Here is a 19,266-nt window from a genome sequence, read left to right as displayed (position 1 = left end):
CACTTAGATTGCTTAGTAAATTTATTCGGTTGCTGCCAAAACTGCTAAACTTTTTACTTTAACACTGTGAAGTTAGTATTTGTCTTTGTTTTGTCTTTTGGTTGAAAGTTTGAAATATATTTATCTTTGTTTTCACTGTTTAAATATCATGTATGTTTATTTACTGATATTTGTATTTAATTATTTAGCGGACCGATAAGGTGGATGTTTTAAGTCGGGTTTTTCTTGCACGACAGAGTTCACGCATCAGACGGCGTGCACGTGCTATTAAGTCTCCGTAAACCCCATTAGTGCGAAGACACCGCAAGAAGAAGCCCGAATCGCCTGTCATCCCTCAAGAGTCCACTCCTATCGTTGAAGAGGCCCCTATCATTCCTCGAGAGTCCCCTCCCACCGTTCAAGAGGCCACTGTCATCGTTGAAGAGGTCCCTCCCACCATTCAAGAGCCCGATTCATATGGCATCATATGTAGGATTCTTGAGAAACCCTCTGACGTGCCGGACATGATGGATTCAAGTTGGCTCTCGTATGAGTTACCGGCTAGTACCATACCGGTATCTGAAGAGGAGAGGAAACAACTACCTGACACAATTCTGGATAACACCCTTTGGGCTAAGACCGCAGTTGATTTTTATCTACATGAGCGAAGCCATGGGTGTTTCACTGACATATGCAAGCTCAATGATGATATCTATTTGTTGCTTGATCGGTCTTGGTGGGGCGTATTATTAGGGGTCGAAGACAATGGCTATTTCGATGGAGGGGTAAGTCTTATATTTTTCTTATATTTTCATTTGATTATTTTTTGTTAAATTTATGTAAGTTACTAATATATGTCTTTTTTGTAAAACAGCATATCGATGCGTGGGTGTCACGTCTTCTAATAATTAGGAAACTTAAGGAAAATAAAAGAAATACACAATATACAATTATGCCGACGTCTTTTAATGCCGTTCACTTGAAGAATCAACGAGATGAATCATTTGTGTTGGGCAATGGACAAGCTAAACTTTATCCTGCATGGTGGGAGGTCGATAAGGTTAGTGTTTATTTTAGATTGAGTTTAAAGGTATTCATAAATAAGTGCGCAAATGAATGAATTATTACTTATGATTGCAGGTGTTTATCCCTGTTTTGGAACGTAACCATTGGCTTCTCGTCGAGCTTCAGATCCCATCCCTTAAGGCAATAGTATATGACAGCATGATAAATTACATATCATTGGCTGATTTAAGAGATATTATTAAGGGATGGAGCTCTTATTTGGCTAAATTCTTGGATGCGATAAATTATTGGACTCGTTATGGAAACAAGAAGCCAAAGAAGCTCAATATTACAGTTAGCAGAGACGAGACCGCACCACAACAAACGAAAGGACCCAGAGGGGATTGTGGTCCTCTCGTATGCTTGGCGTTGGACCGTTTGATCATAGGAAGTATAAATTATCTACCTCCCACCGATATAGATAGAGCTGCAGTAAGCTTGTGGTTTCGACATTATATGGCTAGATCGATATATACGAGACGCTGCCTACCTGCATCCGCGTTATAAAAATGTCCATAAACAATTGGTATGTTTATAGGCTTGTGGTTTGAAAATGTTTGGTTAAGTACCTATAATTCAATAATTTGCTGTTTGTAGGTTTTAGATGTGTAGAAAGTGTTGTTTGAGCAAATGTTTGGTTTATGCAGGTTAATCTCAGAAGTGAGCTGCGTGAAAATGATGTATGGCTGCAAAAGTTGATTCAATAGTAGAAGTGTTATTTTCTCTAATAATTATTGCTTATTTTTTTATTGTTTAATTGATTTGTAAAATGTGATTTGTAAAAGTTGATTTGTTTAATTGATGTTAACATAATTCTTATTTGTGCTTGTTTAATTGATTGAAATGTAATGGTTGATTTTGTTGATTTCAATCTGCATTATGTTGAAGGCAAAAAGTACTATCGCAATGCGAAATGAAAATCGCAACGCGAAAATGAAAATCGCAACGCGAAATTAAATTCGCGTTGCAATTTTCATTTCGCATTGCGATTCCCTCGTTGCGATTTTCATTTCGCATTGTGAAATTAGCGTTGCGATTTTCATTTCGCATTGCGATTTTCATTTCGCATTGCGATAGTAATTTCCGCGTTGCGATAGACATTAAGATGATTGCCTATTAAGTGATAACAACTGAACATATCATAGCAATTTTCAAACTCAAGTTACTAATACATGCCTAACTGAAAATGTTAAAAGTTCACATATAAAATCTACATAATACAACGTTTGCATTTAAAAATCACCTAAGTTAACAGTCCCAAAAGGTGAAGCCAGTTGTGATTGGGATTTTAAAGATGATTGCGATTTTGATTGCCTTTTTCTTGATACCATATGAGCTTTGGATTTTGATGATGATCCATATTTTGGTAGAGGAAAAGATGATTGTGATGGCACTGGTGATCCACATGTCAACCTTGTATGACCACTTTCCTTGCACCGACTACATGTCAATCTCTTCTTCTCTTCACCCTTAGACGGTATACGATCGTGACTTTTTGGTCGGCCAGGTAACCTTCTGTCCATGGCTGGTGGCAAAACTGTTTGTAAGTCATCTGGTATGTCCCACTCAGAAGGATGTGAAATAGGGTAGACAATCTCGGCATAAGTCTGTCGATATACTTCTGTAGTGTAGCAATCCATAGCGTATGTGCTTGAATCATCTTGGTTTAGATGAAGAGCAACTTTTATAACATGGCCACACGGATAACCAGATGTTTGCCATTTCATACAACTACACGTCCTTGCATTTAGATCGACAAGCCCATTTAAGTTATTATCCAGTACATCAAACAAAGTGTTTGAACATGGTTCAACTCTCCATGACGTTGACTTCACAACACGTTTCGTTATCTTTTTTTCAGTCCATGGTGTAACACGATGTTCCAATGTTCCTGTAAATTTAAATAAATAATACTTAGTAAAATATATGATAAGTTACGAATTCAAAGAAATAATACCTACATGGTTTCTTTTCTTGTAGTACCACTGTTGAATAGAGGCTCGAAAAAACTCCATTAACATAGTAATGGGTAATTTCCGGGAATGACGACTTAGAGCGTTAATTGATTCTGCACTATTAGACGTCATGAAACCATATCTTGCTCCAAGTTGATGTACTCTTGACCATCTTTCAAACCCGACATCTTCTAGTGTTTGAGCACACTGAGGCAAAACACGTCTTAAACAGTTTATATGCTTATTGAAATCCACTTCCCGATAAGCCTTTACAGCCTTCCAGTATGTCCATTTGTGCTTTTTTATACCAGCAGACCTTGATTTTAGATTTCTATACAAATGAACACCACAAAGTCCATGAAAAGTATCTGGGAAACACCTTCTAACAACGTTGTCAATTGAGTTTGCCCTATCGGATATGATTGTCAGATTGCTAATAGGACCTATGCAATCCCTAAGATGCCCCATAAACCATGTCCATGAATCAGAGGTTTCAGATTTGCCAACCCCGTAAGCTATTGGCAATATCACATTGTTAGCATCCATGGCTACTGCTAATAAGTTTACTCCAAGGTATCGACCTTTCAAATGTGCTCCGTCAACTATAATAACTGGGCGCATGCAAGTAATAAACGAACGAATCTACAAAATAATATACACAAGAAATATAATCATTTAAATGTGAAATGCATGTAACTAACAGAAATGAGTCAACAGAATTATATTGATTTACTAACCGCGGCACCAATGGCGATAAACAGCAACTCAAAGCGTCCATCTCTATCTGTTTTGATATGAGTTACCGACCCAGGATTTTTCAGCTTTAAATTGTGACAATAAGCCGGCAGTTGGGCAAACGATGCTTCTGGCGACCCCCTCAACAATTCCAAGGCATAACATTTGGCTCTCCAAGCTTGAGAATATGATATACTAATCTTGAACCGAGCATTCATGTCAGTCATAATTTCATGTCCCCGATATACCCTGCCATTCAAAAACATTAACTCAGCCAGAAAACCACCCAACACCTTTTTGTTTGCCTGTCTATGGTGAGGAAAAACTTGGGTTCTTGAACATGTATGTTTATCAATAAAAGTCCTAACTTGAAACATTGCGCAATCTTTTATCCTCTTTGCAATCATACGCCACATACAGTTTTTGTCAATCGTACACCTTGTTTCGAAACGATCTTTGCTTGATTTGTTAACTTTTAGTTGATAGCCATCTTCCACACATTTCGTATACAAAGCTATCTTCAAGTCTTCCTTTGTATCAAAACAATCATCTTTCTTGATACGAATAACTTTTGTGTAACAATCAACTGCTTTCTTTGCCAACTCTTCTTCCGGTAGCTGAAGTAATTCTGGCATATTCCAGTTATACTCCCGTGGCATTTTCTTTTCTTCGGGGACTTTTTCTTCTTCTTTTTCTTCTTCAGGATTATTTGAATTACAGAATGGATGTTCAACATGTTCATTCACAGTCGTAACTTCCTCCTCATTATCATCAACAACATCTTCCTCGGCAACGGGTGTTTCATCATCAAAATTCGGGTATTGACCAATATCAAAATCATTACACGCAGGGTCTATTTCTTCTTCTGAAACATCATCAAAATCTGTGTATTGACCAATATCAAAGTCCGGGTATTGACCAAGATCAAATTTTGAATACTGACTAGTACTCACAATTTTTTCTCTTGGCTCATCATCGTCTAATTGGTCAATACGAAAACCGGAATTTGGTGCTGAAAGTTGATTTGGATTTGGATTAGAGAAAGGCTGTGGGTTTTGAGACCCACTTAGTTGATTACTACCCGCTACTGACCCAACAATACTACTTCTAGGTTCAACAACATACAATGTAACATCATCACTTGAAACATTAATGTAAGCAATGAATCGTTCAACATCTTCATTGTCGGTTAATAAATAAACTTTACCATTTCTCTGATAAGATAGCCTAAATCCACTTAGGGGCTCTAAATTCAATTTCTTTGAAACACGTAACATTAGGGTTTCATAAGTTAACTTCTTTAATGACAGTTTTAGTTGAAGATTCATGGGTAAAGGCATATATTGTAAAACACCATGAACATTCTCCCATGACCCTCCAAAACACAAATCTATCCAAACATGATCAACATTAGATGATTTCATGGTTGTAACTAAACAAACGAGATGCGAAACTAAGACCTGTTGCCGGATGGGGAAGGATGTCGTTGGATATAAGAACGGATGTCGCCGGAGAGAGTGATAGATGGAGATGGAATGAGTTGCGATTTAGGGATTTAGGTTATGAGTTGTTGCTGCTGCGTATATATATACACAAAAAATTTGGCTTGCGAAACTAAAACCTGTTGCGAACTTTAAAACTCGCATTGCGATTCTGTATTATCTCGTTGCAAAAGTCAGAATCGCGTTGCGAAAGGCAATCATTTGACCATCGCAATGCGAAATGCAAATCGCAACGATAGAATCGCAATGCGAAATGAAAAAAGGCAACGAGGATTAACATGCATAAACTTTTAACAATTATTGAATTCTAGGTACTTAACCAAACATTTTCAAACCAAAAGGAGTATATATGTTAACAAAACTTGCATTTGACTTACCAATTAATAATGGACACTTTCATAACGCGGATGCAGGTAGGCAGCGTCTCGAATATATTGCTCTAGCCATATAATGCCGAAACCACAAGCCTACTGCAGCTCTATCTCTATCGGTGGGAGGTAAAAACTCTGTGCTTCCTATCGTCAAACGCGCCAAGCAAAGGCATACGAGAGGACCACAATCCCCTCTGGCTCCCGGCGATTGCTGTGGCGTGGTCTCGTCTCTGACAACTGTGACATTGAACTTCTTTGGCTTCTTGTGTCCAGAATGACTCCAATACTTAATCTCATCCAAGAATTTAACCAAATGAGAGCTCCATCCCTTGAAAATATCTCTCAAATCAGACAGTGATATGTAATTGATCATGTTGTCATACACTATTATCTTCAGGGATGGGAGCTGAAGTTGGACGAGAAGCCAGTGACGACGTTCCAAAACAGGGATAAACACATGCGATCATAAGTAATAATTCATTTATTTGTGCACTTATTTATGAACACCTTTAAAAAATTTAAAAAATAAACACTAACCTTATCGACCTCCCACCATGCAGGATAAAGTTTAGCTTGTCCATTGCCCAAAAAAAAATGATTCATCTCGTTGATTCTTCAAGTGAACTGCGTGAAAAGCCGTCGGCATTATTGTATATAACGATTTTTTTTATTTTTCCTAAGCTTCCTTATTATTAGTAGACGTGACACCCACGCATCGATATGCTGTTTTACAAAAAAAATACATATATTAGTGAATTACATTAATTTTTAAACAAATTAATCAAAATCATATATAAGACAAATATAAGACTTACCTCCCCATCCAAATAGCCACTGTCTTCAACCCCTAATAGCACACCCCACCAAGACCGATCAAGCAACAAAAAACATTTCATCGTTGAGTTTGCTGATGTCAGTGTAACACCCTTGGCTCCGCTCATGTAGATAAAAATCAACTGCGGTCTTAGCCCAAAGGGTATTATCCACAATTGTTTCCGGTAGTTGTCTCCTCTCCACTTCAGATACCGGAAGGGTACTAGCCGGTAACTCATACGAGAGCCAACTCTCATCCATCATGTCCGGAACCGGTGGGGGTTTCTCAATACTTCGATATATTACCCCATGTGAATGGCTCTGGAATGGTGGGAGGGACCTCTTCAACGATGAAAGTGGCCTCTTGAACGGTGGGGGGGAATCTTGAGGGAGAATAGGGGCCTCTTGAACGATTGGAGGGGACTCTTGAGGGATGACCGGTGAGTCGGGCTTCTTCTTGCGGAGTCTTCGCACCATTGGGGTGAACGGAGACGTAATAGCACGTCCACGCCGTCTGATGCGTGAACTCCGTCGTGCAAGGAAAACCCGACGTAAAGCATCCACCTTATCGGGCCGCTAAAAAAAATTAATACATAAATCAGTAAATAAACAGACATGATATTAAACAAAGACAAATATGATTCAAACTAGCATTGTATTCACCCAAATCATTATTCTATCATAGTTCACAAAATGCTCAGATAACATTCCAGAAGTAAGCACTTATATAAACATTTAAAAGGACAACATATATAAACATTCCAGAAGAAGAATAGTTTACTTTCGCAACACGAAACTTAAAATCGCAACGCGAAATGACTATCGCAACGCGGAAATGGCTATCGCAATGCGAAATGAAAATCGCAACGACAAAATCGCAACGCGAAATGAAATCGCAACGACAAAATCGCAACGCGAAACACAAATCGCATTGCGATTTTCATTTCGCGTTGCGATTTCATTTCGCATTGCGATTTTGTCGTTGCGGTTTTCATTTCGCATTGCGATAGCCATTTCCGCGTTGCGATAGTCATTTTCGTGTTGCGAAAGCAAACTATTCTTCTTCTGCAAATTGAAACTTGAATGGATTGCATTACTTTAACCAAAAGACAAAAACAAAACCAAAAACAAATACTAACAAAAACAGTTTAGCAGTATTTGCAGCAACCGAATGGATTACGAGTATGAAAAATCTTAAACTTACCTCGTTGCGTAGAGTATGAACCTCATTCTGCAACGATGCTACCATCTCACGTAGAGCGGCTACCTCACCGCGTAATGTAGACACCTCAACACGCCATGCACCATCGTCTTTGCGTAAAGTACCGACCTCCTCACGCAAGGCATTGACCTCATCACGTAACTCCCCTAACTCATCCCGTTGAGGTGGAGGTGGAGAACAGGGAGATAAACGTCGTGGCATCTTTGCCGGTCGCCTATCTTGCGGTGATGGTGGAGAAGAGGCTCGATGATGTGACAGAATAGGTGATGGCTGTCGAGGTGTATAGCCGGGTCGATCAGATGATGGCTCTGGGTGAGGTGATAGCTCTGGGCGAGGTGATGGCTCCCGAAGTGGAGGCTGCTCATCAACCGTTCCATCAAAAAAACGCTTACTAGCTTGCCACCAATCAGTGGCAAGCTCAGCTTCCGTTGGTGTCAGCCTCTGTAGAGGAGTGTTGGCCTCCTAACAATATAAAAGCTCAAACAAAGTTAAACGTGTACTAGTAATAACTTATTTATAAATATATGGTAGTATTTATGTTAACTTACATTATTTATTGTCGTATACCGTAGTAAATCTTCCCATTGCAAGGTCCGTTTCCTCTTCCAGGAAATAGCCCTGGGAATATCATTTGAAGTTTTTATTGCATATGTCTTCATGGCGGGAAAGGCCTCAAATATCCAAATCTACAAACAATATAATAACAAACATTAGTAATTGTTAAATAATTACTTATAATTTTGGAAACATCATATAAAAATTCTTACCTTAAAGGCCCAAATAAAGCCTGTCAAAGTGTATTTGGAACCATCGCCATGCAAATTTTTTCGATCATCCAAGGCAGATGATAACTTATTCCATGTAGCTTTCCATAAATACGAGCCTCACGGAAACAGGTTCCACGCATTTAGGTCTTCTACCAATTTGATTAGATCATTTGGAATAGGTTGTCTGGCCTCTCTGCCTAAAAAGTCGGCATGCAAAAGAATTAGAAGGCATACTCGGACAACGTCGACGTCATCCATCCGAGTAAAACCATCTTTATTATTCAACAATCTTGTCAGGTCTTCTACGTGTAGACTCGGCCTCTCCAGCTCAGGAAAAACCCGGGATAGCCATGATGGGCGGGTAATGTGTCTAGTGTACCGACCTACATCATCGTGTCCGAAGCGTAGACCGGTGATTAAGCAAAACTCCTCCCGCCCAAAACACGTATACGCCGATGGAAAATCAAACCATATCTCTTCATCACGACGTTGTATAGTCTCTGGTAGATCGCTAGTCATGGTTTGAAGAAACAGGTGTGTCAACATCGCATCTCCACCGGGATGTTGTACTTTCAGCCATGGCCCGAAGCATGTATCCTCAAACATTTTTCTTTGTGCAGGTGAAAGCTTCGACGCAATTGTTTTGGCCAGGCTGACTTTATTTCTCAAGGTCAATTGAGCCGAATAAAAGTTCTACAAAAACAATAAACATACTAAATTAGATATACCAAAAACAATAATAAACATAAAGAGTAGTAGTTTATTCTTCAAACTTAAATTTGCAACACTGTGAATTTCGTATTTGTCTTTGTTTTTTGGTTGAAGTAATGCAATTCATTCAAGTTTCAATTTGCAGAAGAAGAATAGTTTCTGAAAATGAAAATCGCAACACGAAAATGACTATCGCAACGAGATAATCGCAACGCGAAACTAAAATCGCGTTGCGATTTGCATTTCGCGTTGCGATTCTCGGTTGATTTAATAAGCAATCTAAGTGAAATGGTTAATCTATTATTGAAATTACCAGTAAACTTATCATCAAATTCAATATGAAAAACCTAATAATAATGCAAAAATTTCAAAAAGAAAATAATTAAAAAAACTAACCCTCGTTGGTTGATTTGGTTGATTTTTCATTTTTGATTGTGAGGGTGGCTCTGAGAGATGGAGATAGACGGATTTCGCCGGAGATGGGGACGGATTTCGTCGGAGATGGGTGAGAGAGTGAGAGATGGAGATGGGACTGAGTTGTGATTTTAGGTTTTAGGTTATGAGTTGCGATTACGGGATATACTGTGGACGGTTCAGTGTTCCAATATATTAATATTCGTGTTTGGAATTTAAAAATAAAATACTTGGCCAGGATACTAATGGCGCTTTGAAAATCGCATTGCGATTATGTATTATCGCGTTGCGAAAGTCAGAATCGCGTTGCGAAAGTCAGTATCGCGTTGCGAAAGTAAGTATCTCGTTGCGATTTTGTATTATCGCATTGCGATAGTCAGTATCGCATTGCGATTTTTCCAATTCGCGTTGCGATTTACTTATTCGCATTGCGATTTTCCCAATTCACGTTGCGATTTACTTATTCGCATTACGAATTGGGAAAATCGCAACGACACTGTAGACCATCGCAATGCGATTTTCAACTATCGCATTGCGAAAATGCAACGCGAATTTGCGATAATGGAGATCGCGTTGCGAATTAGCGATCGCATTGCGATTTTGTTGGTCATTTTGGCAAATCCGGAAAAAGTTGGTTAAAATCGTATATTATATGGGATTTTTGGTCACTGAAGTTATTTTCTCATAATATAAAAAGTGATACAAAATGGCATGAAACCTATATGATTGGACTTGAAAAATCTAATAAGCTAACTGCATTAATATGAACCCGAGACATGCAAGTCTGCAATGATTTACGCTAATTAAATTCTAAAATTTGCTGTGCGTGTAATTTATGGGAAATAGTCGGAAGGTAATAGCACTTATTTACATTAAGTTTATTAGTGTTGAAATGATCATCCAGCTCAGTTGGTAGAGTGAGGTGGTTGGATCGAGTCCCACGGAGGACATTTCATAATTCGGAGGTCTCTTACGGAAGCATACTATCTTATCTCCCCCTTACCTCATACATATGGAGAAAAGGGACATCCGTTTTTTTATTAGTGTTGAATTGTGTGAACAACAATTTTACTGCTCAAGCAAGAAAAGGGGAAATTGAAGATTTGATGGTTTTCGACATTTAATGGAATTAATATCGGTGAGTATTCGAAGTTGCTACAAGTGTAGACATCACATTTTATTATTTAGGAACCTATGAATACACTAATCCCTTGTTCTAAATTCCCTAATAATTACTTGTCTTTTCTTCACATTAAACCATTTTAACATGGTTCATGAATAACTGATGCACGTGTATGTGAATGGGATGTTAGCATAGTAAAATGATTTTGGTCTATTGTATTAATGTACGTAATTTCATGTGGGTATGCTATGATTTTAGGCAACTCGATAGAGGCACCAAATAATGCAATAGTAGCACCTAAGTGTGCATATCTCATGCGAAGAAAAAAAATACATCGGAAAGTGCAAGTATAAATGATGAACTAAAAATAGTGAAATATACACTATGAAACAAGATTTTGAGCAGCTGAGAAAATGATTTTATTAGGTGGTCCAAACTTGAGTGGAGAAATGATACCAAATTTTAAAATAAATAAATAAATTGAAATGTTATTTTTATCGTGTGGTCCCTAATATAATAATGATAAGCCTCTTTAAGGCAGCCATGCTTGCCTACTAGGATACTGCTGACAAATCTTGTTTAGATTGCATGCATGGGACCATTGTTACTCCTCAGCTCATGAATTATTCTTTATCTTTATTTTTTTTCTTTTTCAAGGTTTTTTTAAAAAAAATAAGTTTATAACCTCTATATACATTTCACGATTTATGTTTAAATTTTAAAAATATATTATTAAAAAAATCACAAATTGTGAATATAAATCGTAAAATTTAAATAAAAATAAGTTTATAACCTCTATAATATTTTTTATATTATTAAGAAAATATAAAAAATATTTAAACTACATAAAATTTAAAATTTTCATAAGATACAAGTGCGCCTCATTACTCCTTGATATCTCCATGTCTAGATACAAATATGCAAAAAATAAATAAAAAAGTTTGACCCAAAAGACTACAAAAATCACTAAGATTGATGTGTTACACTAATACTATATATTAGCTAATGCATGCAAATCATGATAATTAACATTACTAATCGACAATAACATGTAAGTAGTCAAACATTAATGAAAAGGTAAATGCTATTTCCCCATAGAGGAAGATCATGTTAATCAACATTGAATTGGAAACCTCTCTCAGTGTATATGTTACAAGGTAAAGTACAGAAATAGTCACTAAACTATACTGAAATTATCTTTTTATTATTGAAATTTCAAAAGTAATAAAATAATCATTAAGTTTATCGAATTAGTCTTAAATGGTTCCTATATATTTTAAAATAATGATAAATTCTGATAAAAATTAATGACCATTTTATAATAATTGATAAAGTTTAATGACTATTCCGTACTTTACCCTATATATGATCGATCGAGTAGACCTAGCAATGACCGAAAGTTTGCTGGATCTGGTGGGCGAGTTCTTCTGCACTTAAGCGGCATTCAATTCCAATCTGCTCATTAAAAACGTAAAAAAAGTTAATATAATTACACCATCGGCATAAACCCAAACCTAAATTTTATTTAAAGAAGTGATTTAATTAACATAATTACTGCATGAAAATGACTGAAGAAGATGCCATAGATTTCAGCGAAAAATTTATAATGGTCGTGTTTCCAAGAGCTGTAAGTAAATTTGCTTCTTTTTTTTTACTGCAAGTAGAGTTACTGTACTCCAATGTCGGATTAACTTTTGTCTGAAAACTACTGCAACATGCTTAAGAAAACGATGTTTTGCTTAATGAAAAGAGGAATTGGTTAAGGGATTTTAGTTTTTACCTTGATCGTGAAGGAATTAAGCACGGTTTCATCGACGGTGTTAATGTTGACATTGAGTATTTCGAGCGAGAGTTCCTCAAGAGCAGAGATTATCTTCAGAGCTTGACCTGGAATCCGAGTGGACACCGTCTTCAAAACGAGATTCGGGCCGGAAAACTTCACTTCCACGTCGGCAATCGGAGATTTCGAGTTCGCCACGAGCTCATTGTTGTCGACGGAGGAAGTGGAGGAAGTCGGTGACGGTTCGAGCGAAATAGTAGCCGCCACGGTCGGAGACAGATAACCAGCCTTTTGCAACGTCCTCGGCTTGTAAGGGCTACCGGGCTGAGGTGTTCTCGGGCTTATCGGCAAGTTCAGCGGCCTCGGACTGAGTTGAGACGGTCTCGGACTCAACAGCATCCTCGGACTCAACACTTTACCGTAAACTTTCCTTTGTTTCTTCGCCTGGAGCGAGTGTAGAACTTGCTGCAACTCACTGATGTAATCCACTACTCCCCCAATAATTGATGCTTGATCCCCCTAACACATAAAATACAGTATCCTTTTAAGACGGATCATGGTGCATGCGTTTTAAGACTGCAAAAAAGTGCAGAAACTTACTCTTTTGACATAGAAGCAAGGCATCAACGATCTCAGCACCGATAAATGCTCGTTCATTTGCTTCCTCCGGTTGCGTTCGACGGTGATATGCGACACCCTTTGAGGTCCATCGGCGTTCGCCGTCGTTTCCTCCAAAGAAGCCACCTTCCGCCTCTTGCTTTTCGGCGAAGTTCCCTCCGTTTCGGACTCCATTTGTGCACCACCAGCGGCAGCCGTTTCTTCAAACGGGGTGAAAGGTACTTGAAACGACTCAGTGAGTCCATCTAAGCTCTCAAAAATACTAAACAAATCATCATCGCCGACGAGTTCTGATTCTTCGAAAAACTCACACAAACTATCATCCATCGGAAAATCGTCCAGAAAATCAGTATTTCTTTGAAGAAAACCGTTAGTCTGGAAAAAGAACGGGTTGCTATAAAAGGGGGTAAATATGTCAATTCAAGAGCAGCGGCCCTGAAACTATCACCATCAGGTAATCTCCTTTCTTCTGTCTCTAAAAATCTTCAAGCTTTGAATATTTGCCCTAGTTTGACACTGCTGCTGGGAACTGAAAGTGAAACAACAGTTAGAATACTGTTGAAGGAGAAGCAAAACTAGGAACTCAAAAATGGAAAATGGGAAGGAGGTGAGAGATAGGTAATAAATAAGGTAGATAAATGCAGAATTAAATGAAATACTCGACGTGGTGGTGGTGGTGATGGTGATGATGATGATGATGATGATGATGATGATGATGATGATGATGATGATGATGATGGGGTTTTGTTAAGCTTTATTAATGTTACTATATTACAATATTTGTCTTCAGGTTGGTGCTTGAGTGACACATTAATAGTATTGTGCAATAAAATTAGAATAAATTAATAAATTCTTAGTTATTTTTTTAATAAAACTATGAAAAACAAGAATGATTAAAATCATGGCTAAACTATATAAATAGTCATTAATATTTGAGTAAATTTTCATTTTTCTTATGAAAGTTTTAGAAAGAACATATTGATCATTAACATTATTGATTTGTAATAAAATGATTACTCTACTGTCATCCCGTTAAATTGATGACGTAGAAACATTAACTAAAAAGGTTAATATTTAATTTTATCCCTGAACTACTATTAAAATATCAAATAGGCTCTTGAACAATGATTTTATATCTAATTTACGTTTAAAGCTTTTTAATTTTTTTTCAGACACTCCACTACCTCCATTATATTCACCTGAAACACCCTTCACGCAACACCAAGAACGACGGAGTGGATCGATTTAAATTGGCTAAATGTTTGAGTTATAATTTTCGAGGATAAATAATAGCATTAACCAACAAATTTTAGGTTTATATTGATTTTAAAATTAAAAATATTTTAATATAATCATTAAACTTTATTTTAGGTGATTTTAATTAGGGAAATGAGTTGTTAAATCATTAACAACGTAATGAATTGGTTATTTCTTTTCTATTTTCAACGATATATTTAAGGTAATCACGTCCCATACATAAAATACATAGAATCAAACATCCATGTACAAGAAAAGAGCACTGAAAACACGACAAAGATAAAGTCTCAAGTTTGAGTTTTTGTATATACATAAAATCTCTGTTTGGAGACTCACCCATCAAAACTATATGTACGATCCGGATCAATTCAAATTAGTCAAGACAAACTCTTAAGAACCGAGAGGGCAACCAAAAAAGAGGAGTTTTAATGAGTAGTGGCCATGGGAAAAAAGCCTGCAACTTGTGTCTGTGTTTTAATATGATTTTTCTTTCTTTCTTCCTTCCTTTTCTCATGTTATAAAGAAGAAGGGCTAACTATAGCGTTTACGACTAGCTTTCAATGTCCAGACACGGCATCTCCGTGTCTACGATGATTCAATTTCATTTCACTGCATCTATGTTCCTGTTTAAACATATAGGTTATATATATAGAGTATTTTTTGTTTATTTGTTTATATATATGTTTAAATTATTACGATAATCTAAAAGATAACGGTGAGAAAAATAAGTAAGATCAAACAATATCAAAACTTACGTAAAAAAAAATCTATAAATATTCTAATCCATATTATCTATTTATCAAGTTAATTACTTCATAAAATATTAAATATTATAAAAAATATATAAATATTACAAAAAATGTATAAATATTCAACAAGACACCTATCACAATCGAGATTATTAATATATTACACTACTTACTAATCTCCGTATCCATCACATATTCTCTCTCTCTCTAAATTTATCTCTTCTATATGCTACGAACTTCTTAGTTTGCCCTTGCATAATTAAGGGTAGCCTCCCCTCATTCAAATATTATCAGCAATATGTTTATAATAAATTGGACCCTACACTTGTTTAGAATTGTGGTTTTACGACAAAAATGATTTCCCTGTTCATATTCATCCCATAGCTATTTCCATCAACCATCGATTCTCACATTTACCATCCTCAACAACCACCCATCCCTTTCTTGCTTGACAAAAGCCAATCACCATTTACCCACATTTAATTCTTCTTTCATGTTTGATTATTATTTTTCTTATTAATATGTAAAATACCCTTTTTCAAATCATTGAAACCATCATGAAAATGCCAATGCACCAATAGAATTTATGTTCAAATTTTGGAGATAATGTTGTTAGAAATATTTATTTCAAATTTCGAATATAAACGGTAAGACAAACATAAAGAATCAAACATAAAAAACTATAAGCACCGATTAGAGTGAAAATTAAAAAGTATAGAAACATGCATGCATGAAGCTGTTTTAGTTACCTGTAAACAACTTTATCTGTAAGAATCTCAATAGTGCGAACATATAGGGACAAACATGATGATATTCTCTATGTATGCTAAACTGCTACATCATGTCCACGAGGATGTGTTGAGGGACCGAATCAGAATTAGAATTCATGGGGGCAAAGTATAATTAAAACTAGGACTGAATGTCTTCAAAATCGGCTTTCTCGCCCATATAGGGTTGTGGGAAAAATGATTTTCCCTTATAAAACATCCACCATATTATTTTCTGAATTAGGGCTTCTTGTCTGAAGACGCCGTGCACTCCTAGTGTCTTCTCTATTTGCCTGAAGACGTCATGCAGTCGTGGGGTATTCTTCATTTGCCTGAAGAAATCATGTAATCCTGGAGTCTTCATATTTAGCTTGAAGATGCGTAAAGCACCTAGCGTCTTTAGGTTGGGTACTATACATTTCACCTTAGATGGGGAAATAATCCCCGAATGGATTATATTAGGAATTTTTTCCCCACATCATTTACACATCCATTTTGTCCTTCAAAATCTTGGGTGAAACAATATAAACAATATTTACCTAAACATATAATGACTTATGGTTGAATTTAATTAAAATTCATTGACCAACTTGGATTAAAAAAATAAATTTAAAATTTTTATTTGAATTACTTTATTTACATATTAAATAAAAAAAATTAAATTTGAATTTAGTAAGTAATCTTTTGTCTTTTATGAGGCAATAGAGGAAAATGGGACAAAATTTGAAATCGAAAGGGCAAACAAAAATAAATTAAATGAGAAGGAGGTCCACTCCACATCTTCATTTACTCCCCAATCTGAAACTATCATTTATTAGCACACACGAAATCTATGAGCTCAATATTGCTCACTTTTCTCCCTCTATTTGTTTTTTAAAAAAATAGCTAATTTGTTATGGGTTTATTTAGTTTGCATTTATTGACATAATTTAAAATTTTAAGATGTGCTTGTTTTCTAACAAAAATTACATGAAATGCATTTAATCATATTTTTTTTTATTAATTTGGGATAAGTAAAAGATAATATATGTTTAAACATAATTTTCAATCTTTCGACATTAAACATTCACACCTTTGGTATCTATGGTGCTTGAACCCGAGTCCTCAAGAAATAACAATAATTCTTTTACCACAGAGACCACTTGATCCGTACACATTGAATCATATTGTTTTAATTTATATGTATTCATAGTATGTAATGTTGGAAATTAAACAAAATTGGTATAAAATAACAAAATTCAATATATGTCATGTCAGATTATCAAGACAAATTAAATATGAAAGTATATTTAAATACATTGATATATTAAGATCCTTAAATTTTATCCTTTTTATCTTGTAAATTAGCACACAAGTAGTTAGAGATGATGATTCTATTTTTATAAGGATGAAATATAAAAAAAATTAAACTATGTGTATTTAGAGAACCGTAACTCTAATAAATAATTTCATATAATAACCTTCATTTATATTTAGTTGGTTGCCAATTAAAAATTATTTATTTATGTACCAACATAAAATTAACCTTAATTTTAATCTACTATATATTTCATAAAAAATATATTATATTATAACTTGTACGAACCAACTTATCTCAGTGGTTAAAGGAATTATTATTGTTCATTGAGGTCATGGGTTCGAGCGCACTGCAACAGGGTAATTGAGAGTTCATTATCATATGTTGAGAGTATTTAGAACAAATAATATTTTATAATCACATTAGCTTAATAAAAAAATATTATAACTTTACAAAATATATAGTGTGTAATAAGTGTAAGGTTTAATTTAATTTTTTATTTTTTATTTTAATCTATAAATTCTTTTTTCTTTGGCAAACAAATCTATGAACCCTTTTACAAAATTTAAAAAAAATAGTCAAATAATATATTAAATTAATTAATGACATTTAAACTGAGTTGGAATGGTCGTTTTTGCCTCTGTAGTTCCTAATTCGAATTAATCGATCAACAGATTAGATATCGATAGTTAAAAATTGTAAAAAAAAATTAATTAATGACGTCAATGTGATAGACTCCAAAAATTGAACATAAATTCCATATTACAAAGTGAAAACCATATTACATAAATTCTAAAGGTAAAAATAGTTACTGTGGTGAAAGAATGCCAAAAATCCAATTAAAATAGAAGGAAATTGACAAAACCTGATTTTGAAGTCCCCAAACTATGTGTAGGACTACAATGTAGTCTGTCCGTTTTTAGCATTTAAGATGAAAAACTCATTTAATGGACTTCCATCCATTCAAAATTATATGTAATTCCTATTTTTTCAGTCAATTTTTTAAATAAAATTTCATTTCAAACAAATATATATACACATCATTCGATCGTTATCCTCTCCCTAAAAATGTATATATGATAGGATGTGCAGTGTCACCGTTTTTAAAGTTTAGGATCTCCTCCTTTTTCGGCATGAGATGAATGTCTCCCACTTTTTTAAGACGTGATAACTGATAACCCCCTCACTCAATCTCGTGACGCCTTCATCACAGTTGTTCGATCTGTCTACCTTGCCCAATGGAACGTTCGACATAAAATCGAACAATTAATTAAATGATCATTTTCATACCACTTGTCATATAATCATTATATTTTTTTTCAATAAATATGCCTAATAGGTATTAATATTATTAGAATATTTAAAAAGTCTTCGGTTCAAATGTTCTTAATCTCAACTGACTATGATTTAAGGGTTTGATGCTTATATGCATTAAGTAGTAGTTTAGGTATTGTCGGTGTTTTCACATAGCTAAAATTGGAAAAAGGTTACCAAATTGAAGGACTAATGTTGTAAAGAAAGTTCAAAAGATCAAATCGAGAAAAGTTGTCAAATCTGAGGACCAAAAATTACTTTACCCCTTTTGAATTTACAAGGTAATGAACTAAAACAATACCGGAATTGAACTCAAACGAGCATTACAACGGTTCGATTTTCTAAGCAACTAAACCTATAAATTTCATAAAATAACAGAGAAAGAACAACAATGTACGGTAACATGTCTACGTGTAAATAAAATATGGCTAAATTATATGTTTAGTACTTAAACTATCAATTTTGGTCTGTTTTAATACCTAAACATTATTTTTTTCAAAATCATACATAAAGTTTAGTTTTTGTTTCATGTTAGTACCCCGACTTTAAAAGCTTTAGTTTTTATTTCATTTTAGTACCCCGTTCAAAATTTAACTTTAAGTTTTGGAAAAAAATTATAGTTTAGCCACTAAACGCGTTAAGTTTTTAATGACGGTGTACTAAAATGAAATAAAAACTAAACGTTAGGTATAATTTAAAAAAAAATAAGTACTAAAATAAACTAAAACTGATAATTTATGTATTAAATACTGTACTATCAATTGAATTTAACTGGATTGATATAAGGATATGAAAATGAATGTGTGAAGTATTACACAAATAGTGAA

At 35.1% G+C, this 19,266-nt stretch overlaps 1 protein-coding gene across 1 annotated transcript; it reads right to left on the bottom strand.

Moving 5' to 3' along the window:
• Nucleotides 1-12,023: 12,023 nt before the first annotated feature.
• On the bottom strand, nucleotides 12,024-13,423 carry LOC120184052 (transcription factor SPEECHLESS-like). Its single transcript, XM_039188621.1, has 3 exons — nucleotides 13,038-13,423; nucleotides 12,438-12,956; nucleotides 12,024-12,112 (listed from the first exon to the last, which is right to left on the bottom strand). Exons 1-3 carry the CDS (start codon nucleotides 13,380-13,382, stop codon nucleotides 12,041-12,043), a joined length of 936 nt encoding a protein of 311 aa, XP_039044552.1. The 5' UTR covers nucleotides 13,383-13,423; the 3' UTR covers nucleotides 12,024-12,040.
• Between the last annotated feature and the right edge of the window lie 5,843 nt (nucleotides 13,424-19,266).

Source organism: Hibiscus syriacus, unplaced genomic scaffold, assembly GCF_006381635.1.
Source record: "Hibiscus syriacus cultivar Baekdansim isolate YM2019G1 unplaced genomic scaffold, ASM638163v2 tig00112857_pilon, whole genome shotgun sequence".
NCBI lineage: Eukaryota > Viridiplantae > Streptophyta > Magnoliopsida > Malvales > Malvaceae > Hibiscus > Hibiscus syriacus.
Note: the sequence above shows the minus strand (reverse complement) of the source record. Positions and strands in the feature narration are given on the sequence as shown.

Excerpts from the sequence above, each read along its gene's own strand:
- LOC120184052 (XM_039188621.1), bottom strand. The coding sequence starts at position 13,382 with ATGGATGATAGTTTGTGTGAGTTTTTCGAAGAATCAGAACTCGTCGGC. Across the intron at positions 12,957-13,037 it reads CTTGCTTCTATGTCAAAAGA|GGGGATCAAGCATCAATTAT; the intron begins GTAAGTTTCTGC and ends TTTATGTGTTAG. Across the intron at positions 12,113-12,437 it reads TTAATTCCTTCACGATCAAG|ATTGGAATTGAATGCCGCTT; the intron begins GTAAAAACTAAA and ends TTTAATGAGCAG.